The 24,478-nt window shown below is 43.4% G+C and overlaps 1 protein-coding gene across 1 annotated transcript in view; it reads left to right on the forward strand.

Annotated features, from left to right (window-relative positions):
• Positions 1 to 343: 343 nt before the first annotated feature.
• Positions 344 to 24,478, forward strand: part of LOC139382803 (chloride channel protein 2-like) — a 67,581-nt gene continuing 43,446 nt past the window's right edge. The window contains exons 1-6 of the mRNA XM_071127020.1: positions 344 to 432; positions 5,415 to 5,568; positions 15,915 to 16,046; positions 19,906 to 20,034; positions 20,117 to 20,250; positions 22,692 to 22,769. Coding sequence (XP_070983121.1) covers positions 388 to 432; positions 5,415 to 5,568; positions 15,915 to 16,046; positions 19,906 to 20,034; positions 20,117 to 20,250; positions 22,692 to 22,769 — 672 coding nt within the window. The 5' untranslated portion in view covers positions 344 to 387. The remainder of the gene's footprint in view (positions 433 to 5,414; positions 5,569 to 15,914; positions 16,047 to 19,905; positions 20,035 to 20,116; positions 20,251 to 22,691; positions 22,770 to 24,478) is intronic.

Below are 24,478 nucleotides of genomic sequence, written 5' to 3' on the forward strand. Positions count from 1 at the left end.
GCATAGGCAGACGTTGCAATTGGAGGATACATTTTTATTAATATTCTATAATAATATTCAATAAGCTACATCTGTCGGTACAAACTTTGATTGCGAAATAATGATGTAACTAACTTTTTGGAGGGCGCTCCCGCACCTAAAGCACTACACACCATTGCACAAGTCCCGCCTCTGGATTGAAGAGATTTGGGGATATAAAATGAAGGATGCATGCACTTTTGAGTTCATCTCGTGAACGTCATCATCTTCACAACACGTTAATCCGCGTAGTGTTCTAGTCACTAGCAAACAAGAGAGAGCTTTTGTGTCTCACTCCTACCTCAAAATAATTCCTCATCCTCATCTCTCGCACCTCTCTGCCGGTAGCGCGAGCCACACAGCGCAGCCATGGCCAGCGACGATCAGCGGGGGCTACATTATGAACAAACGTTGGTAAGTTAACTTGTTGCTAGCTGAGAAACGCTTTTCTCCGTTCTCTCGATATACAAGACCAGTTGAGCGTTCATCAGCTAAATTGTTGCCACTTCAACTTCACTTCGTTAAACGAGTGAAAGGGCGCCAGGGTAGCCTAGTGGTTAGAGCGTTGGACTAGTAACCGGCAGGTTGCAAGTTAAAATTCCCGACCTGACAAGGTAAAAATCTGTCGTTCTGCCACTGTTCATAGGCCATCATTGAGAATAAGAATTTGTTCTTAACTGACTTCACAGTGAAATCGGTGTGTGTTGTCCGTTAGATCTGCTTGAGCCAGTGTCGTTCACTGTTTTTACTTCGAGAACGGCTTCAAAGTTTTGGGGGGGGGGGGGGGGGGGGTTCGGCAAGGCCATTTTCTTGCCCTGCGACCCCCCCCCCCCCCCCTTTCTATCTTGAGACTGCAAGACCTGTCACACATCATAATCATTTTGGTAGCTCACACCAGTAGTGTGTGCCACAGAAAGTATTTGACTCTAGCCACAAAATGAAGGAAATCTGAAGGGGGGGATTCTGGCAGGGGAGAGGTTTTCGGCACAACACCAGAACGAACACCTTACAGAATCATTGCATTGTCATAACCCCCATCATGATACCGTTCTAAATATCTTAAGAACTCTACTTTACTATACAGAAAACTTTTTTTGCAGTCCATACTGGTATTTTGGGACACTTTGATTGGCAAAGTGGGACACTTAATTCTTTATTGTAAAGAAGGATACATTAGAGAGTATATAAGTAATTTCCATATTTTTATGATAAACTTCAATTATTCATACAAATGAAATGTATTAAAACATTCTTTAGGCATTTTTGTAGAACATTAAGCATGATAATTTATTATTATTACAATTATGATTATTATTATTATGATGACTATTATTATCATCATCATACTTGATTATAAGTATATGATGTAGCCTATACAGTGCATTCTGAAGGTAATCTAATGATGTACGACGATTTAAATGCCATTTCTTTCAAAGTTTGGCAACTTCATATAATAATTTAACATTATACGTCAATATAATGTGCTTTTGAAAATATTCAGACCCGTTGACATTTTCCACATTTTGTTACGCTTTATTCAAAAAATGTTTTTTTATTTTTAAATACTCATCAACCTACACACAATACTCCATAATGACAAAGAGAAAACATGTTTTTCGCAAATGTATAAAAAAATAAATATATCTTATTTACATAAGTATTGAGACCCTTTGGAATGAGACTCGAAATTGAACTCAGGTGCATCTTGTTTCTACTGATCATCCTTGAGATGTTTTTACAACTTGATTGGAGTCCACATGTGGTAAATTCAATTAATTGGACATGATTTGGAAAGGCACACACCTGTCTATATAAGGTCTCACAGTTGACAGTGCATGTCAGAGCAAAAACCAAGCCATGAGGTTGTAGAGCTCTGTAGAGCAGCATTGAAGGTCCCCAAGAACCCAGTGGCCTCCATCATTCTTAAATGGAAGAGGTTTGGAACCACCAAGACTCTTCCTAGAGCTGGCCGCCCGGCCAAGCAATCGGGGAAGAAGGGCCTTGGTCAGGGAGGTGACCAAGAACTTGAGGGTCAGTCTGACAGAGCTCCAGAGTTCCTCTGTGGAGATAAGAGAATCTTCCAGAACAGTGGTTCCCAAACTTTTTATAGTCCCATACCCCTTCAAACATTTAACCTCCAGCTGCGTACCCCATCTAGCACCAGGGTCAGCGCACTCTCAAATGTTGTTTTCTTGACATCATTGTAAGCCTGCCACACACACACACACTATACAATACATTTATTAAACATAAGAATAAGTGTGCATTTTTGTTATAACCCAGCTTGTGGGAAGTGACAAAGAGCTCTTATAGGACCAAGGCACAAATAATAATATAATAATAATCAATAATTTTGTTCTTTATTTTGCCATTTTACATATAAAACCTTATTTGTTCATCAAAAATGGTGAATAACTCACCACAGGTTAATGAGAAGGGTGTGCTTTAAAGGATGCACAGAACTCTGCAATGTTGGGTTGTATTGGAGAAAGTCTCAGTCTTAAATCATTTTCCACACACAGTCTGTGCCAGTATTTAGTTTTCATGCTAGTGAGGGCCGAGAATCCACTCTCACATAGTTACGTGGTTGCAAAGGGCATCAGTGTCTTAACAGCGCGATTTGCTAAAGCAAGAAACTCTGAGCGCAGCCCTATCCAGATATCTGGCAGTGGCTTCTGATTCAATTAAATTTTCACAGAACCGTTTGTTGCAATTTTGACGAGGCTCTCTTGTTCAGATATCGGTAAGTGAACTGGAGGCAGGGCATGAAAGGGATAACGAATCCAGTTGTTTGTGTTGTCCGTTTCGGGAAAGTACCTGTGTAAATGCGCACCTAGCTCACTCAGGTGCTTCGCTATATCACATTTGACATTGTCCGTAAGCTTGAGTTCATTTGCACACAAAAAATCATACAATGAGGGAAAGACCTGTGTGTTGTCCTTGTTAATGCAGACAGAGAAGAGCTCCAACTTCTTAATCATAGCCTCAATTATGTCCCACACATTGAATATAGTTGCGGAGAGTCCCTATAATCCTAGATTCAGATAATTCAGGCGAGAAAAAACATCACCCACATTTTTTATTTATTTATTTAACCTTTATCTAACTAGGCAAGTCAGATAGGCCAGTCGTGTGAAACTCATCATCATGCAATCGGTCAGACAAGTGAAAATTAGGGTCAGTAAAGAGAACTTTAAGCTTGTCTCTCAATTTTAAAAAATATGTCAATACTTTGCCCCTTGATAACCAGCGCACTTCTGTATGTTGTAAAAGCTTTACATGGTCGCTGCCCATATCATTGCATAATATAGAAAATAGACAAGAGTTCAAGGGCCTTGCTCTAACAAATGTAACAATTTTCACTGTATTGTCCAAAATGTCTTTCAAGCGGTCAGGCATTCCCTTGGCAGCAAGAGCCTCTCGGTGGATGCTGTAGTGTACCCAAGTGGCGTTGGGAGCAACTGCTTGCATGCGCGTTACCACTCCACTATGTCTCCCTATTGTGGTTTTTGCTCTGTCAGTAGAGATACCAACATTTTCCTCCAGCATTGTCCCAGTCATATCCACGGCAGCAGGAAGAATTAAGTCCTCCATAATAGTATGGGGCTTGCCTGTCTGTAACGTGTGTGCTGGGAGTGGTGACCTAGAGGCCAGAGAGGGAGCACACATCTTAGCCACTCGGTAGCTCACCATATAAGACGCTTCTAGACCCTTCTTATTAATGGTATCTGTTACTTTTATACATGTCTTACTACTCGAAAGGCGTCTTTATTCTCGCTCCAAACACTCTGTGGCTTTTTTTTCAAATTGTCATATTTTGTTTCTAAATGTCTGTGCAAGAGTGAAGGTTTCCTGTGAGAGAGTAACGGTTAATGTGATTGGATGTTAATTATTTGACTAGGCTACCTGTATTTGACATTGTGTTGTTATGTCGCTGAACATTAGATGGTTTAATTTTAATTTTGGCAGTGAAACGAGGCTACTCATGCGAGAGAAAAAAAACTCACCCAAATGTACAGCCCCGTTGGAAAATGTAAATGTACTGTTTGAAAATGTGAAGATAATACAAAATAAAAAGGGAAATGTGAATCACAAACTGGCATTGCTACCCCAGTTTGGGAATACCTGTTCCAAAAGGACAACCATCTCTGCAGCATTCCACCAATCAGGCCTTTATGGTAGAGTGGATAGATGGAAGCCACTCCTTAGTACAAGGCACAAACATGCTGCTCATCATATATCTGCTGCAGAGGGACAAGAGAGAGCCATGAGAAAATGAGTTTTGATCAGTCATGGAAATAAAAGTGCTGAAAACCAATGGGCTGCCTATTTAAAAAGAAGATGGAGAACAAGCTATGAAGGAAAAATACTGGAGTTTTGGTGCAGGTACAACAACCTAGTGCAAAAATAATATTGTGATGTTATATTTCGTAAAACATTATATTTCGGTATGTAACTATATCGATTCCCCCCCATCACTACTCTTCCTCCCCCTCTCTCATATATCCTAGCTGTTGTTCTGGCTGATACAGTTCTATACACTGTAGATAGGGTCAGTTGTTCTGGCTGATACAGTCATATACACTGTAGATGGGGTCAGTTGTTCTGGCTGATACAGTCCTATACACTGTAGATATGGTCAGTTGTTCTGGCTGATACAGTCCTATACACTGTAGATATGGTCAGTTGTTCTGGCTGATACAGTCCTATACACTGTAGATAGGGTCAGTTGTTCTGGCCGATGCAGTCCTATACACTGTAGATATGGTCAGTTGTTCTGGCTGATACAGTCCTATACACTGTAGATAGGGTCAGTTGTTCTGGCTGATACAGTCCTATACACTGTAGATAGGGTCAGTTGTTCTGGCTGATACAGTCCTATACACTGTAGATAGGGTCAGTTGTTCTGGTTGTTCTGGCTGATACAGTCCTATACACTGTAGGGTCAGTTGTTCTGGCTGATACAGTACTATACGTACGCTGTAAGAACATGGCATGTCTTGTATATGTTTGTGTGTGTGTGTTACCTACTGCTCTCTCTTAACCCTTTCTGTGTGTTCTTTCAGATGTATGGTCGCTACACACAGGAGTTGGTACTGCTCTCCCTTAACCCTTTCTGTGTGTTCTTCCAGATGTATGGTCGCTACACACAGGAGTTGGTACTGCTCTCCCTTAACCCTGTCTGTGTGTTCTTCCAGATGTATGGTCGCTACACACAGGAGTTGGTACTGCTCTCCCTTAACCCTTTCTGTGTGTTCTTCCAGATGTATGGTCGCTACACACAGGAGTTGGTACTGCTCTCCCTTAACCCTGTCTGTGTGTTCTTCCAGATGTATGGTCGCTACACACAGGAGTTGGTACTGCTCTCCCTTAACCCTGTCTGTGTGTTCTTCCAGATGTATGGTCGCTACACACAGGAGTTGGGGGCGTATGCTAAAGAAGAGGCAGCTCGTCTGAGGGAGGAGGGGGTGCGGAGGCGCTCGGTCACAGAACGCTCACGCTCCCTGGAACTTCTGGAGAATGACAAGGGCTGCTGCGCCAAGTGTCGCAGTGAGTACTGACCAATACTGACCACTCCAGCTGGACATACTGTAACCAGACCATATTCTCTGACCAAGTCTCTCTCTGTCTCTTTGTTACTGTGAAACAAGTCTCACTTCACATAAACTTTGCCAGATACCATGTAGTTACATTGTTACTAACATAAATAAACTGGAGTGTATTTAAGGAGGGATTTGGGAGGGAGAGTTTTTGAGTGTTTGTGCAGTGTGTGTGTGTGTTGATGTTTATTTGCTAGTACAGTGTTTGTGGTGTGTGAGCCACCTCATTCTATTTACTGTTGATGGTGATAATAATGATTCATATGTTTATTTTTGGTAGACTGAACAGCCTGTTAACTAGAAATAGACTGCACGTGTAGAAAACATTATGAACACCTGCTCTTTCCATGACATAGACTGACCAGCTGTATCCAGGTGGAAGCTATGATCTCTTATTGATATCACCTGTTCAATCCACTTCAATCAGGCTAAAAAATGATTTTTAAGCCTTGATGCAATTGAGACATAGACTGTGTATTTGTGCCAATAAAATGGTGAATTGGCAAGACAAAATATTTAAGTGCCTTTGAATGGTAGTAGGTGCCAGGCGCACCAATGTGTGTTAAGAACTGCAAAGCTGCTGGGGTTTTCACGCTCAACAGTTTGCTGTGTGTGCCAAGAATGGTCCAACCCCCTTGAATAATTGCCCAGCAGTGGGAGCGAAGTTGTAATGGGTGGAGTCAGAGCACACTGCTCAGACCAGAGCTCCACTGCAGTTCACATTTCTCTAGCAAGCCTGAGAATACTTGATGATACAGTAGTTGATGGAAACAACCATAGCCCTAACCGTAACCACTCACTATTCAGACCCATAATGACAAAGCGAAAACAGGTTTTTAGACATTTTTGCAAATGTATTAAAAATAAAAAACAAAATACATTATTTACATAAGTATTCAGACCCTTTGCTATGAGACTTGAAATTGAGCGCAGGTGCATCCTGTTTCCATTGATAATCTGTGACAGGTTTATACAACTTAACCACCTGTGGTAAATTCAATTGATTGGACATGATTTGGAAAGGCACACACCTGTCTATATAAGGTCCATAGTTGACAGTGCATGTTAGAGCAAAAACCAAGCCATGAGGTCGAAGGAATTGTCCGTAGAGCTCCAAGACAGTATTGTGTCGAGACACAGATCTGGGGAAGGGTACCAAAAAATGTCTGCAGCATTGAAGGTCCCCAAGAACCCAGTGGCCTCCATCATTCTTAAATGGAAGAAGTTTGTAACCACCAAGGCTCTTCCTAGAGCTGGCTGCCCGACCAAATTGAGCAATCGGGGGAGAAGGGTCTTGGTCATGGAGGTGACCAAGAACCCGATGGTCACTCGTAAAGAGCTCCAGAGTTCCTCTGTGGAGATGGGAGAAACTTCCAGAAGGACAACCATCTCTGCAGCACTCCACAAATCAGGCCTTTATGGTAGAGTGACCAGACGGAAGCCATTCCTCAGTAAAAAGCACATGACAGCCTGCTTAGAGTTTGGCAAAAGAAACCTTAAGACTCTCAGACAATGAGAAACAAGATTCTCTGGTCTGATGAAACCAAGATTGAACTCTTTGGCCTGAATGCCAAGTGTCACGTCTGGAGGAAACCTGGCACCATCCCTACGGTGAAGTATGGTGGTGGCAGCATCATGCTTTGGGGATGTTTTTGAGTGTCAGGGACTGATGCAAAGATTAACAGAGCACAGTTCTGTGAGATCCTTGATGAAAACATGCTCCAGAGCACTCAGGACCTCAGACTGGGGCATAGGTTCACCTTCCAACAGGACAGAGACCCTAAGCACACAGCCAAGACAACGCAGGAGTGGCTTCGGGACAAGTCTCTGAATGTCCTTGAGTGGCCCAGCTAGAGCCCACACTTGAACCTGATCGAACATCTCAGGAGAGACCTGAAAAGAACTGTGCAGCGACGCTCCCCATCCAACCTGACAGAGCTTGAGAGGATCTGCAGAGAAGAATGGGAAAAACTCCCCAATTATAGGTGTGCCAAGTGTCACGTATACTCTCTCTCTGGCCTCTAGGTCATCAGGCTGCTGATTTAACCCGCACACCTGTCACCATCGTCAAGCGCACCAGCACCTCATGACACTCACCTGGACTCCATCACCTCCTTGATTATCTTCCCTATATCTGCCACTCCCCTTTGGTTCTTTCCTCAGGTGTTATCGACTCTGTTTCATGTTGGTGCGTTGTTTGTGTTTCGTGTTTATTGTTTAGTTTATTTATTAAAACACTCGCTCCCTGTACTTGCTTCCCGACTCTCAGCGCACTCGTTACACCAAGCTTGTAGTGTCATAACCAAGTCGACTCGAGGCTGTAATCGCTGTCAAAGGTGCTTCAACAAAGTAACGAGTAAAAATGGTCTGAATAATTATGTACATGTAATATTTCATTAAAAAAGGAAATAAAATATCTGCTAAAAATTCTAAAACACTGTTTTTGCTTTGTCATTATGTGTTATTGTGTAGATGAGATTTTTTTCTTTATTTAATCCATTTTAGAATAAGGCTGTAACCTAACAAAATGTGGAAAAAGTCAAGGGGTCTGAAGACTTTCTGAAGGCACTGTACACCACTCTATGGAAAGATGAGACTCTCATGAACACGATGGTGTTCTCCGTTTTGCTCCCACAAGCGTCACAAGTCAATACCGCCGAAGTCAGTACCGCCGATCTGCCAACTTCTGTCTGTAGCGACCAAACAGTTTGGGCTACACACTAATATGACCCCTCTGTGGAAAGGTGAGACCCTCACAACCACGTACATGTCAGTAGATGTTTTGCTCTAGGGTGCACACAAGCCTCACGAGACTCGTCTGCAGGTTGCCCTGTACCAGTTTAAAAAATTTACGAAAATGTATATAGAAGTAGTTTAGGGCAAATGTTTTGGTTGTTAAATATGTCTAAAAAAAATTACAAAAATCCTGATCTTTCTTATGTCTTTCAGATATAGGACAGACATTTTAAAACAAACTTCCTTTTGATTTATTTTTGGACTATCTGATTTTCCATGTATGAATCAGTTATTTGTATGTGCTAATAGCAGGTCAAATTCAATGTTTCATCAAATTATATTTTTTTATTTTACCTAAAGGGGTCCTCAAAATCAAATAGCTAAATGATCGTTGGCATAACCATCTTTAAAAAATACATATGTTAGCTTAGTACAGGGGTGTCAAAGTCAAATGGACGGAGGGCCAAATAAAAAAATCAGCTACAAGACGAGGGCCGGACTGTTCGAATGTTCATTGAAAAATTTTTAAATGACGCATATAGTCTAGTGAACCTAATTGAACCTACTGAAAACCTAACAAATATATTACAATATGATCAGATAAATAAAGCAATATTTTCTTATGGCTCTGTCAGTAATCTTTAATTTTCAACAGACACAAAAGACAAATTTCCTTTATATAAATATCCCCATAACATGAACATTAAATGAAAGAAACCGGTATTCAAGGCACCATCAGTAGACTATATTTTCTATTTTAGCAAAAGTGGGCTAAATTTACTTCAAAGAAAAAACAATAATAGCAATTTTCTATCATCCACTCAACTGAAATATTTTTAAAATATAATTGGATTGAAATACAAAAAAATAAAGTGCAAAAATCTATTAATCAAAAACAACACTTTGTTTAAGGAGAAGTAACATGCAGTGAAAACAAATATTAAATTTTAACTTTTAAACTTGAACTGAGTAAAAACTCTAAATATGTGATTGCACAGTAATGTTCACTTGTTTGAGGTTGAGGGTGATACTTGGTGGTGTCCCATCTTTTCCACAAGTTCATCAATGTTCGGGGTAAGGCTCTGAGCTGAAGAAATCCTCAGAATTGAGTGGAGGTGTTCAGCAGTAAGTCGACTTCTGTGTGATGTTTTGTTCAGGTTCATCAAAGAAAACAGTTGTTCACACAGGTATGTGCTGCCAAACATAGACAACGTTTGAGCAGCCTGGATGCGCAGCTGGGGCATTGTGCCGGGGAGGAAACGGGCGAACTCCGCAGCACCCACTGCCGCATATTTTGCCCTCAGTGCATCATTGCATTGGAGGTCAATCAACTCCATTTGGAGGTTTGGTGGTGAGCTTTCCACGTCAACAGCAAATGGGTTACCGAGCAGTTCCAACCTGCTTTTTTGTGCTTCAAAGTCAGCAAATCGGCGTCGAAAGTCAGCGGCAAGCATACCTATTTTATCAGCCAACTGTGTGCTCGGGAACGCACTGGTAGAGAGCTTCTCTTTCATGGTCTGGCAGCTGGGAAAGTGGCTCAAATTTTCTTTCCGCATCTGCGTCTCCCACAGAGTCAGTTTGGTTTTAAATGCCTTCACTGTACTGTACATATCAGAGATGACACGATCCCGACCCTGCAGCTGCAAGTTTATTGCATTCAGATGACTCGTAATGTCACACAGAAAAGCCATTTCACACAGAAACATTTCGTCTCGGAGTTGTGTTGTGTCTTTCCCTTTGCTGTCCAAGAACAGACAAATCTCCTCACGAAGCTCGAAACATCTTTGAAGCACCTTTCCCTGGCTTAGCCATCGCACCTCTGTGTGATAAGGCAAATCACCATGCTCCGTTTCTAACTCCGTCAGAAATGCCTTGAACTGGCGGTGATTCAAACCTTTGGCTCTGATAAAGTTAACTGTGCGCGTGATGATGCTCATTACATGCTCCATTTTCAAGGCTTTACCGCACAACGCTTCCTGGTGTATGATACAATGATAAGCTGTCAGCTCACCTGTCGCGTTTTCCTCTTGCATCTTTTCCCGTATCTTCGCCACCAGTCCGCTCCTGTGTCCACACATCGCAGGTGCTCCGTCGGTTGTCAAACCCACGAGTTTTTCCCAAGGCAGCTCCATCTCATTTACACATCTTGACACCTCTTCATACAAATCATGCCCCGTAGTTGTGCCATGCATAGGACGTAAAGCCAAAAACTCCTCTGTCACGCTTAGGTTGGAGTCCACTCCGCGGATGAAAATTGACAACTGGGCAATGTCAGAAATGTCGGTGCTCTCATCCACAGCCAAGGAATATGCAATAAAATCTTTTCCCTTTTTCACAAGCTGCTCTTTTAGATTGATGGACAACTGGTCTACTCTCTCGGCAATGGTGTTTCTGCTCAGACTCACATTTAAAAAGAGTTGCCTTTTTTCTGGGCAAACTTCGTCACAAACTTTAATCATGCAGTTTTTGATGAAATCCCCCTCCGTAAATGGCCGGGCTGATTTAGCGATCTCTTCTGCCAAAATAAAACTGGCCTTGACAGCAGCCTGGCCTTGTGATTTGGCTTTTTTGAACAGAGCCTGTCGAGATTTGAGGCCTCGTTTTAATTCCTCTGCCTTTTGTAGCCTTTGTTCCATGTCCATATTCTTGTTTTTGTCCGCGTGTTTCGTTTCATAATGTCGTCTCAGATTATACTCTTTCAGTACCGCCACACTTTCTCCACACAGAAGACACACAGGTTTTCCAGCTACCTTCGTGAACATATACTCCGACTCCCACCTTGTTTGAAACCCCCGGTTCTCAGTATCCACCTTCCGTTTTGCCATTTTTGATGGGTATCTGAAAGTTAATTTTACTGTGATGCTGACGACTGCTGTGCCAATAAATATTGAAATGAAGCAGCCTACTGCTCGGTGCGTCACCTTTGCATTGTGGGAAATGTAGTATTGGTGCGTGTAAAAGATCTGCGGGCTGCCGGCTTGCTGCGGGCCGGTTCTAATAATAAATCAAGATCATCCCAGGGGCCGTAAAAAACCTTCTTGCGGGCCGGATGTGGCCCGCGGGCCTTGACTCTGACATATGTGGCTTAGTAGAAGCGTTTGCCCATTATTCATTTCAAAATGATTCAAGTTCTGTGAAATTGGTTGTTGACCATTGCTAGACAACTATTTTCAGGTCCTGCCATAGATTTTTTTTTGTTTGTTTTTGTTTTTTTGTTGTTGAATTTTACCCCTTTTTCTCCCCAATTTTGTGGTATCCAATTGTTGTAGTAGCTACTATCTTGTCTCATCGCTACAACTCCCGTACGGGCTCGGGAGAGACGGAGGTTGAAAGTCATGCGTCCTCCGATACACAACCCAACCAAGCCGCACTGCTTCTTAACACAGCACGCATCCAACCCGGAAGCCAGCCGCACCAATGCGCCGTAGGAAACACCGTGCACCTGGCCACCTTGGTTAGCGCACACTGCGCCCAGCCCGCCACAGGAGGGCGCAATGAGACAAGGACACCCCTACCGACCAAGCCCTCCCTAACCCGGGCGACGCTAGGCCAATTGTGCGTCGCCCCACGGACCTCCCAGTCGCGGCCGGTTACGACAGAGCCTGGGCGCGAACCCAGGGACTCTGATGGCACAGCTGGCGCCCTTAACCACTGCGCCACCCGGGAGGCCCGTGCCATAGATTTTCAAGCAGATTTAAGTCATAACTGTAACTCAGCCACTAAGGAACATTCACCTTCTTCTTGGTAATCAACTCCATTGTAGATTTGGCCTTATGTTGTAGGTTATTGTCCTGCTGAAGAGTGAATTCATCTCCCAGTGTCTGGTGGAAAGCAGACTGAACCAGGTTTTCCTCTAGGATTTTGCGTGTGCTTAGCGACTATTCCACTTATTTTTTATCCTGAAAAACTCCTTAGTCCTTAACAATTACAAGCATACCCTTATCATGATGCAGCCACCACCATGCTTGAAAATATAGAGTGTTGCTCAGCAATGTGTTGTATTGGATTTGCCCCAAACATAACACTTTGTATTCAGGACAAAAAGTGAATTGCTCTGTCACATTTTTTGCAGTATTACTTTAGTGTCTTGTTGCAGTGACTTAGAATATTTGTTTTCTGTGCAGGCTTCTTTATTTTCACTCTGTCAATTAGGTTAGTATTGTGGAGTAACTATAGTGTTGTTGATCCAGCCTCAGTTTTCTCCTATCATAGCCATTAAACCCTGTAACTGTTTTAAAGTCACCATTGGCCTCATGATGAAAACCCTACACCATCTCCTTCCTTTCCGGCAACTGAGTTAGGAGGGGACTGGGTGTATTGATTAGAGGTCGACCGATTGTGATTTTAAATCGCCGACACCGATTATTGGAGGACCAAAAGGGCAGATACCGATTAATCGAACAATTTTTAAATTTGACAATTACAACAATACTGAATGAACACTTATTTTAACTTAATATAATACATCAATAAAATCAATTTAGCCTCAAGTAAATAATGAAACATGTTCAATTTGGTTGAAATAATGCAAAAACAAAGTGTTGGAGAAGAAAGTATAAGTGCAATATGTGCTATGTAAGAAAGCTAACTTTCAGTTCCTTGCTCAGAATATGAGAATATATGAAAGCTGGTGGTTCCTTTTAACATGAGTCTTCAATATTCCCAGGTAAGAAGTTTTAGGTTGTAGTTATTATAGGAATTATAGGACTATTTCCCTCTATACCATTTGTATTTCATTAACCTTTGACTATTGGATGTTCTTATAGGCACTTTAGTATTGCCAGTGTAACAGTATAGCTTCCGTCCCTCTCCTCGCTCCTCCCTGGGCTCGTACCAGCAACACAACGACAACAGCCACCATCCAAGCAGCGTTACCCATGCAGAGCAAGGGGAACAACTACTAGAAGGCTCAGAGCGAGTGACGTTTGAAATGCTATTAGCGTGCGCTAACTAGCCAGCCATTTCACTTCGGTTACACCAGCCTCATCTCGGGAGTTGATAGGCTTGAAGTCATAAACAGCGCAATGCTTGACGCACAATGAAGAGCTGCTGGCAAAATGCACGAAAGTGGTGTTTGAATGAATGTTTACGCGCCTGCTTCTGCCTACCACCGCTCAGTCAGATACTTAGATACTTGTATGCTTGTATGCTCAGTCAGATTATATGCAACGGAGGACACGCTAGATAATATCTAGTAATATCATCAACCATGTGAAGTTAACTAGTGATTATGATTGATTGTTTTTATAAGATAAGATAAGATAAGTTTAATGCTAGCTAGCAACTTACCTTGGCTTACTGCATTCGCGTAACAGGCAGTCTCCAACGAGAGAGAGCCAGGTCGTTATTGCGTTGGGCTAGTTAACTGTAAGGTTGCAAGATTGGATTCCCCGAGCTGACAAGGTGAACATCTGTCGTTCTGCCCCTGAACAGGGCAGATAACCCACCGTTCCTAGGCCGTCATTGAAAATAAGAATGTTTTCTTAACTGACTTGCCTATTAAATAAAGGTATCATTTTTTTTAAGCGTTTAAATCGGCGCCCAAAAATACCGATTTACGATTGTTATGAAAACTTGTAATCGACCCTAATTAATCTTCCATTCGACCGTTTGGTCGACCTCTAGTATTGATACACCACCTGAAGTGTAATTAATAACTTCACCATGCTCAAAGGGATATGTTGTGGAGGTTCTACACAGGGACACTCAAAGTTAGTCTTATTTACCCCCAATTTTGATCTTGTCTCATCGCTGCAACTCCCCAACGAGCTCGGGAGTCGAAGGATGAGTCATGCATTCTCTGAAACATGAAACACAACACCCGCCAAACCAAGCTTCTTAACACCAGCTTATTCCGGTAACCAGCCGCACCAATGTGTCAGAGGCAAACCGTTCAACTGTTCAAGTTGCTCTCAGAGGATGTGTTGGTACCATTCTTTATTCATGGCTGTGTTCTTAGGCAAAATTGTGAGTGAACCCACTCCCTTGGCTGAGAAGCAACCCCACACATGAATGGTCTCAGGATGCTTTACTGTTGGCATGACACAGGACTGATGGTAGTGCTCACCTTGTCTTCTCCGGACAAGCTTTTTTCCGGATGCCCCAAACAATCGGAAAGGGGATTTATCAGAGAAAATTACTATACCCCAGTCCTCAGCAGCCCAATCCCTGTACCTTTTTGCAGAATATCAGTCTGTCCCTGATGTTTGTCCTGGAGAGAAGTGGCTTCTTTGCTGCCCTTCTTGACACCAGGCCATTTTCCAAAAGTCTTCGCTTCACTGTGCGTTCAGATGCACTCACACCTGCCTGCTGCCATTCCTGAGCAATCTCTGTACTGGTGGTGGCCCGATCCCGCAGCTGAATCAACTTTAGGAGACGGTCATGGCACTTGCTGGACTTTCTTGGGCGCCCTGAAGCCTTCTTCACAACAATTGAACCACTCTCCTTGTGGAGGTGATCCGATAAATGGTTAATTTAGGTGCAATCTTACTGGCAGCAATATCCTTGAATGTGAAGCCCTTTTTGTGCAAAGCAATGATGACAGCACGTCTTTCCTTGCAGGTAACCATGGTTGACAGAGGAAGAACAATGATTCCAAGCACCACCCTCCTTTTGAAGCTTCCAGTCTGTTATTCGAACTCAATCAGCATGACAGAGTGATCTCCAGCATTGTCCTCGTCAACACTCACACCTGTGTTAATGAGAGAATCACTGACATGATGTCAGCTTGTCCTTTTGTGGCAGGGCTGAGATGCAGTGGAAATGTTTTTGGGGGATTCAGTTCATTTGCATGGCAAAGAGGGACTTTGCAATTAATTGCAATTCATCTGATCACTCTTCATAACATTCTGCAGTATATGAAAATTGCCATCATACAAATTGAGGCAGCAGACTTTGTGAAAATTAATATTTGTGTCATTCTCAAAACTTTTGGCCACGACTGTACACCCCTATCCATGTCATCAACATTACAACCTGTTGCCCTATACAATAGCACACACAGGCCGTACTATAGAGGAGGAGGAAAGTGTGGAGTCAGAAATGGGGAAAGTAGTAATGCTTTAGATGAGGAAAAGGAAGAATCTTATACTGTGGTAAAGTAGCATTAGTGTGGTTTAGTACATTGGTGAGATGAGAGAAGACTGAATAAGATGACTGGGGAGCAGGAATAATGTTACGACAGTTTTCGGGAAATAGGGGAAGAACTGGTAGAGTCTGTGTGTGTGTCTGTGTGTGTGTGTGTGTGTGTGTGTGTGTGTGTAGGGGAGGGGAGGGGAGGGGGAGTTAGAGGAGAGGATCACTGTGTTAAATGATACTAGTCTGTGCAAAAGTTAACTTAGTAAAAAATGGTGAGGGTGTTACATTGTATGGTGGGTATGGGTGGTCCTGACTCCAAGATGGGCAATGTAGTTTTAACAATGCTACACTTCTCTCCTCAGTCTGTAAGATGTGTTGGTTTGTTTATATTGTAGTTCTGACTGACTTGACTCACTGGTACTGTAGTAGTAAGTGTTGTTGTTGTCGTCTAACAGTGTGCACCTGTATCTCTCTTCCCTCCAGTCTGTACGGTGCGCTGTCAGAAGTTCCTCATCTCTTGTGTTGGTGAAGACTGGATCTTCCTCATCCTCCTGGGTCTATTCATGGCTCTACTCAGCTGGCTGGTCGACTTTGGTATCGGCATCTGTCTACAATGTAAGAGAGGGAGTTGGGAAGGAGGGAGTTAGGAAGGGAAAGAGAGGTTTGGTAGACTCCTTGGTCCTCCTTGGTCTACTGATGGCTCTAGTCAGCTGGGTCATCGACTTCTCTATCGCAACCTGTCTACAAGGTGAGGGAGGGATAAGAGAGGAGAGAGGGAGGGAGGGATAAGAGAGGAGAGAGGGTTGGCGGGTGAGGATCCAGGGAAGGCAAATGGTGCACAGACTACTTAGACCCCATGGTGTGTGTAAGCACATTCTCAGTGTTCTCCCATTAGGTTTGAATGTATCTTTTGTGTATATATCTTGTCAAGGTGTATCTATCTTGACACAAACAAGCTGTACAGCTTTTTTAACTGGATACATGATGACTAACCACCTGTCCACTAGAACACACACACACACACACACACACACACACACACACACACACACACACACACACATTAGGACACATACTTTGAGAGGCTGGTCATGGCCCACATCAAAGCTAGCATGCCAGGCACACTGGACCCACTCCAATTAGCCTACCTCTATTCACACGGCTGTAACACATCTGGACAAGAGGAGCACCTATGTACAGTGCCTTGCGAAAGTATTCGGCCCCCTTGAACTTTGCAACCTTTTGCCACATTTCAGGCTTCAAACATAAAGATATAAAACTGTATTTTTTTGTGAAGAATCAACAACAAGTGGGACACAATCATGAAGTGGAACGACATTTATTGGATATTTCAAACTTTTTTAACAAATCAAAAACTGAAAAATTGGGCGTGCAAAATTATTCAGCCCCCTTAAGTTAATACTTTGTAGCGCCACCTTTTGCTGCGATTACAGCTGTAAGTTGCTTGGGATATGTCTCTATCAGTTTTGCACATCGAGAGACTGACATTTTTTCCCATTCCTCCTTGCAAAACAGCTCGAGCTCAGTGAGGTTGGATGGAGAGCATTTGTGAACAGCAGTTTTCAGTTCTTTCCACAGATTCTCGATTGGATTCAGGTCTGGACTTTGACTTGGCCATTCTAACACCTGGATATGTTTATTTTTGAACCATTCCATTGTAGATTTTGCTTTATGTTTTGGATCATTGTCTTGTTGGAAGACAAATCTCCGTCCCAGTCTCAGGTCTTTTGCAGACTCCATCAGGTTTTCTTCCAGAATGGTCCTGTATTTGGCTCCATCCATCTTCCCATCAATTTTAACCATCTTCCCTGTCCCTGCTGAAGAAAAGCAGGCCCAAACCATGATGCTGCCACCACCATGTTTGACAGTGGGGATGGTGTGTTCAGCTGTGTTGCTTTTACGCCAAACATAACGTTTTGCATTGTTGCCAAAAAGTTCAATTGGCTGGTTCAATGGCTTGTGGCAAACTTTAAACGACACTTTTTATGGATATCTTTAAGAAATGGCTTTCTTCTTGCCACTCTTCCATAAAGGCCAGATTTGTGCAATATACGACTGATTGTTGTCCTATGGACAGAGTCTCCCACCTCAGCTGTAGATCTCTGCAGTTCACACACACACACACACACACACACACACACACACACACACACACACACACACACACCACTGCTTTTACCAGACTCTTATTATGATTGCTAAATACTGCACAATTTAAACACTTGCCCCCCCCCCCCCCCCCCCCCCCCCTCCCCAGAACACATGTACATATTGGACCATAAATTGTGCCGTCCTGTATTATACTTATGCTAAAATGTTTATTTTATTCTACTGAACCATTTACTTTATGTTCGTATTATTGTCTTTTATTATTTCTTATTGTTGTTGCATTTTTGCGAAGGGAACAGCAAGTTTGCATTTCGTTGGACGGTTTATACCATGTACAGTTGAAGTCGGAAGTTTACATACACCTTAGCCAAATACATTTAAACTCAGTTTTTCACAATTCCTGACATTTAATTCTAGTAACAATTCCCTGTCTTAGGTCAGTTAGGATCACCACTTTATTTGAAGAATGTGAAATGTCAGAATAATAGTTGAGAGAATTATTTTTTTTCAGCTTTTATTTCTTTCATCACATTCCCAGTGGGTCAGAAGTTTACATACACTCAATTAGTATTTGGTAGCATTGCCTTGAAATGGTTTAACTTGGGTCAAATGTTTCAGGTAGCATTCCTCAAATTGGGGGAATTTTGGCCCATTCTTCCTGACAGAACTGATATAACTGAGTCAGGTTTGTAGGCCTCCTTGCTCACACACACTTTTTCAGTTCTGCCCACACATTTTCTATAGGATTGAGGTCAGGGCTTTGTGATGGCCACTCCAATACATTGACTTTGTTGTCCTTAAGCCATTTTGCCACAACTTTGGAAGTATGCTTGGGGTCATTGTCCATTTGGAAGACCCATTTGCGACCAAGCTTTAACTTCCTGACTGATGTCTTGAGATGTTGCTTCAACATATCCACATCATTTTCCTGCCTCATGATGCCATCTATTTTGTGACGTGCACCAGTCCCTCCTGTAGCAAAGCACCCCCACAATATGATGCTGCCACCCCGAGCTTCACGGTTGGAATGGTGTTCTTCGGCTTGCAAGCCTCCCCCCTTTTCCTCCAAACATAACAATGGTCATTATGGCCAAACAGTGCAGTTGCAAACCGTGGTCGGGCTTTTTTATGGCGGTTTTGGAGCAGTGGCTTCTTCCTTGCTGAGCGGCCTTTCAGGTTATGTCGATATAGCACTCATTTTACTGTGGATATAGATACTTTAGTACCTGTTTCCTCCAGCATCTTCACAAGGTCAATTGCTGTTGTTCTGGGATTGATTTGCACTTTTCTCAACAAAGTATGTTCATCTCTAGGAGAGAGAACGCGTCTCCTTCCTGAGTGGTATGATGGCTGCGTGTTCCCATGGTGTTTATACTTGCGTACAATTGTTTGTACAGATGAATGTGGTACCATGAAATACACAGGTACACCTCCAATTGACTCAAATGTTGTCAATTAGCCTATCAGAAGCTTCTAAAGCTATGATGTCATTTTCTGGAATTTTCCAAGCTGTTTAAAGGCACAGTCAACTTAGTGTATGTAAACTTCTGACCCACTGGAATTATGATACAGTGAATTATAAGTGAAACAATCGGTCCGTAAACAATTGTTGGAAAATACTTGTGTCATGCACATAGTAGATGTCGTAACCGACTTTCCAAAACTATAGTTTGTTAACAAGAAATTTGTGGAGTGGTTGAAAAATTAGTTTTAATGACTCCAACCGAAGTGTACGTAAACTTCTGACTTCAACTGTACATACAACTAATAAAACTTGAAACACTGTTCCTTTGGCTGAATCATTTAATTTGACACATCTCCTACATGCAGCTAACAAAGACATTAAGCCACACTCAAGATAATCTCAGACACTGTGGTTTACACACATACACTCGTCAAACCAGGGTGCGTCTTTTTCTGCCGTTAGAAATCCCTCCTCTGATTTTTTTTATCATGTCTTCAGTCAAACAGACATTTACACACATTGCTGCATTTTTGTGTGTGTGCTAATGGGGAGACTGATGCATGTGGAGAAAGTGAAGAGAGGGTAATCTAGAAGCAAGACGCACATATAGACACATCCTCTTATCCCCTTTCTCCACCTACACACAAACACGCGCACACACACACATGCACACACACAGGCACGCACACACTTTTGATCTCTCCCTGTAAAGCAGCCCTTTTAGGGAGGGGAGTCCTGCGTGTTCTACTGTTGTTGAGGTACTAATCCTTCTGTCTGTCTCAGTTGAAGCATGACTTTGGATGTACTTTTACTTTATGATTAACATCAAGTTGATTTTGGTGTGTGTGTGTGTGTGTGTGTGTGTGTGTGTGTCCACAGCACAGAAGTGGATGTATGTGAACCTGGAGAGTAATGTGTTTCTCCAGTACCTAGCCTGGGTCACCTACCCTGTGGTGCTCATCACCTTCTCAGCTGGCTTCACACAGCTACTGGCCCCACAGGCCGTAGGTAAGACACACACACACACACACACACACACATACTGACCATAGCATACCCACACTAACCCCCTCTCCCCCTCCCCCTCTAGGTTCAGGTATCCCAGAGATTAAGACCATTCTGAGGGGTGTAGTGCTGAAAGAATGCCTCACCTTTAAAACCTTTGTGGCCAAAGTCATCGGCCTCACCTGTGCCCTGGGCAGTGGCATGCCTCTGGGCAAGGAGGTAACACACGCACTCTCTACACACAGTACACACACACACTCTGTAAACATTCTTCTCACCTCACACAGTCCTCTGACGCATACACACACATCCTCTTCTCACAGTCAGGCTTGTGTGAGTGTGGGTAGTTGTCACTTGTTGCTGGCAGTACAGTACTGTTATGCAGACACACACACCATTTGACAGCCAGCAGATGAATTATGGCCCGAAGACCCGCAAAATCAATAAATTCATCTGTAATTCACAGGACAAGTGGTTCTCACGGTGAAGCACACACACACACAGGCATGTGGTTGTGGTTACACGTGTCCTGTGTCCCTGTCATACAGCCACACACGTTGCACTCAGGCCACCCCATTGGTCACAGTGGAGAGGAAGGGAGGGGGATAAGGAGGGAGGAAAGGAGAGGGGAGGAGAGGGGGGTGAATGCGGGTGGAGAGGAGAGGAAAGGGGGATAGATGAGGAGAGGAGAGGGGGATGAATGAGGGTGGAGAGGAGAGGAGAGGGGGATGAAGGAGGGTTGATTGGAGAGGAGAGGGGGATGAATGAGGGTGGAGAGGAGAGGAGAGGGGGATGAAGGAGGGTTGATTGGAGAGGAGAGGGGGATGAATGAGGGTGGAGAGGAGAGGAGAGGGGGATGAATGAGGGTGGATTGGAGAGGAGAGGGTGGTGAATGAGGGTGGAGAGGAGAGGGGGATTAAGGAGGGTGGATTGGAGAAGAGAGGGGGATGAATGAGGGTGGAGAGGAGAGCAGAGGGGGATGAATGAGGGCGGAGAGGAGGGGGGGTGGATTGGAGAGGAGAGGGGAATGAAGGAGGGTGGAGAGGAGAGGGGGATGAAGGAGGGTGGATTGGAGAGGAGAGGGGGATGAAGGAGGGTGGAGAGGAGAGGAGAGGGGGATGAAGGAGGGTGGATTGGAGAGGAGAGGGGGATGAATGAGGGTGGAGAGGAGAGGAGAGGGGGTGAAGGAGAGGAGAGGAGAGGAGAGGAGAGGGGGATGAAGGATGGTAGAGAGGAGACGGGAGGTGGAAGAGGGAAAGAAAATTTTATCATTTTAATCTTGAAAGAGCTGAGATTAGTCAATGATACATTGGAGGAGAGGAGACGTATATGAACACACTGATGAGGGTGTTTGTGTACACACATGTTTCTGAGAAGATGTACATGTGAGATGTGTGTGCGAGCGTTAATTATACTGTATGAGACAGTGAATGCATTAAACCAATTGCATTTACAGGTGAGCCTACTGTCCTGAGAGGGATAGAATGATGATGCTTGGGTTAAATTACAATTTTTTAAATGACAGGACACATAGGGTGACTCCTCCCCCAGCATCTCTCCCTCTAGAGTCTAGACAATAACACTTCAGCACTTCTACTCCACTCTGCTCTGTTGTGGCATAAATGACAGATGCCCAGCAGTGACTTCAGCAGCAGGGTTCAGGCTATGAATGAGTGTTAAACAGGGAGGGAAACATTTTTACATTTGATATTTTAGTGATTTATCAGATGCTCTTATTCAGGGTGCCTTACAGTAAGCAGTGAGTGCATACATTTTGGAAAGAAAAAGACTGTAGACCTCTCCCTCCTTTCAGACAGTTTGAAAAGTGGAGAGAGAGACATATCCGAGTGGTCATGAGTGAGTGTTAAAACAGGGAGTGAAACAGAGGTAAAGAAAGAAAGACTGGACACCTTTCATCCTCTCTGAGAGGTAAACAAAGTGGCGAAGGAGAGTTTTATTGTTTATTTCACTTTATATATTCACTGTATATATTATCTACCTCACTTGCTTTGGCAATGTTAACACATGTTTCCCATGCCAATAAAGCCCTTGAATTGAATTGAATTGAGAAAGACTGGACACCTTTCCTCCTCTCTGAGAGGTAAACAAAGTGGAGAAGGAGAGGGAGAGAGAGAAAGACTGGACATCTTTCCTCCTCTCTGAGAGGTTAACAAAGTGGAGAAGGAGAGGGAGAGAGAGAAAGACTGAACACCTTTCCTCCTCTTTGAGAGGTAAACAAAGTGGAGAAGGAGAGGGAGAGAGAGAAAGACTGAACACCTTTCCTCCTCTCTGAGAGGTAAACAAAGTGGAGAAGGAGAGGGAGAGGGAGAGAGAGAAAGACTGGACACCTTTCCTCCTCTCTGAGAGGTAAACAAAGTGCAGAGGGAGAGAGAGAAAGAGACTAGTTGTATTGGGGAGAAGTGTTTCTTCTCAACACCAGGAGTCGGTTAGTCTCCTGGTGGGTGTCACACTTTCCAATATGTTTCTGTTTTAAACCTCTGGACTACAATTGACCCTTTTGGCAAAATGTGACTTGTTTTTATTCCGGGGTGAGTGAAACTGAAGTTTAAGTGTGATGTGGTTTTCTTTAAGTATGTAACAAAAATATATATACCAGGTGTTTTAAGAAATAATTCACGTCATTCTTTCTTCCTCTCTAGAGTCCGTTTGTTCACATTGCCAGTCTTGGTGCTGCACTTCTCTGCAAGTTCATGTCTCTGTTTGGAGGAATCTATGAGGTAAACTACACCTGTACACACACGTTACCACATTGTTACCAATATGTTCTTAATAAGCTTTCAACACTATACATGCCTCTGTCAGTATTTCACTTCCATACCCTAACCTCACAACTAAACCACAGTACATCTTATCACTATCGCTATATCTATTTGGATATCTATTTGGATATAAGAGCAACGTCAACTCATCATCATTACGATCAGGAATGCAACTTTCCCGAAGCGGATCCTCTGTTTTGCCCACCACCCAGGACAATGGATCGGATCCCAGCCGGCGAACCAAAACAACGACGCCGTAAAAGGTGCAGACAAAGCGGTCTTCTGGTCAGGCTCCGGAGACGGGCACATCGCACACCGCTCCTGAGTATACTACTCGCCAATGTCATCTCTTGACAACAAGGTAGATGAAATCCGAGCAAAGGTAGCATTCCAGAGAGACATAAAAGACTAACGTTCTTTGCTTCATGGAAACATGGCTCACTCGAGACACGCTATCGGAGTGGGTACAGCCAGCTGGTTTCTTCACACATCGCGCCGACCGAAACAAGCATCTTTCTGGTAAGAAGAGAGGCGGGGGGGTGGGTTGCCTTATGATTAACGAGGCATGGTGTGATAATAACAACATACAGGAACTCAAGTCCTTCTGTTCACCTGACTTGGAATTCCTCACAATCAAATGCCGACCGCATTATCTACCGAGAGAATTCTCATCGATCATAATTACAGTCGTGTATATTCCCCCCCAAGCAGACACATCGATGGCCCTGAACAAACTTAATTTGACTCTATGTAAACTGGAAACCACATATCCTGAGGCTGCATTCATTATAGCTGGGGATTTTAACAAGGCTAATCGGAAAACAAGACTCCCTAAATTCTATCAGCATATCGATTGTGCAACCAGGGCTGGTAAAATCCTGGATCATTGTTATTCTAACTTCTGCGATGCATATAAGGCCCTCCCCCACCCTCCTTTCAGAAAAGCTGACCATGACTCCATTTTGTAGCTTCCAGCCTATAGACAGAAACTAAAACAGGAAGCTCCCGTGCTCAGGTCTGTTCAACGCTGGTTCGACCAATCTGATTCCACGCTTCAAGATTGCTTCGACCATCAATCAATCACGGATTACAAAAAGAAAACCAGCCCGTTGCGGACCAGGATGTCTTGCTCCCAGACAGACTAAACAGCTTCATTGCTCGCTTTGAGGACAATTCAGTGCCACTGACACAGCCCGCTACCAAAACCTGCGAACTCTCCTTCACTGTAGCCGACGTGAGTAAAACATTTAAACGTGTTAACCCTCGCAAGGCTGCAGGCCCAAACGGCATCCCCAGCTGCGTCCTCAGAGCATGCGCAGACCAGCTGGCTGGTGTGTTTACGGACACACTCAATCTAACCTTATCCCAGTCTGCTGTTCCCACATGCTTCAAAAGGGCCACCATTGTTCCTGTTCCCAAGAAAGCAGCCAGTGTAAGTACAGGGGGTGCCAAATTCAAAACAACAGAAATCCCATCATTAAAATGACTCAAACATACAAGTATTTAACACCATTTTAAAGATACACTTCTTGTTAATCCCACCACTGTAAGGGCGTTCGTCTGTAGGAGGAAAAGAAGCGGACCAAAGCGCAGCGTGGTGGTTATTCATGTTTTAATAAATCACTACACATGAACAAACTAACAAAAACAAGAAATGTGAAAACGCA

This window comes from Oncorhynchus clarkii, chromosome 24, assembly GCF_045791955.1.
Source record: "Oncorhynchus clarkii lewisi isolate Uvic-CL-2024 chromosome 24, UVic_Ocla_1.0, whole genome shotgun sequence".
NCBI lineage: Eukaryota > Metazoa > Chordata > Actinopteri > Salmoniformes > Salmonidae > Oncorhynchus > Oncorhynchus clarkii.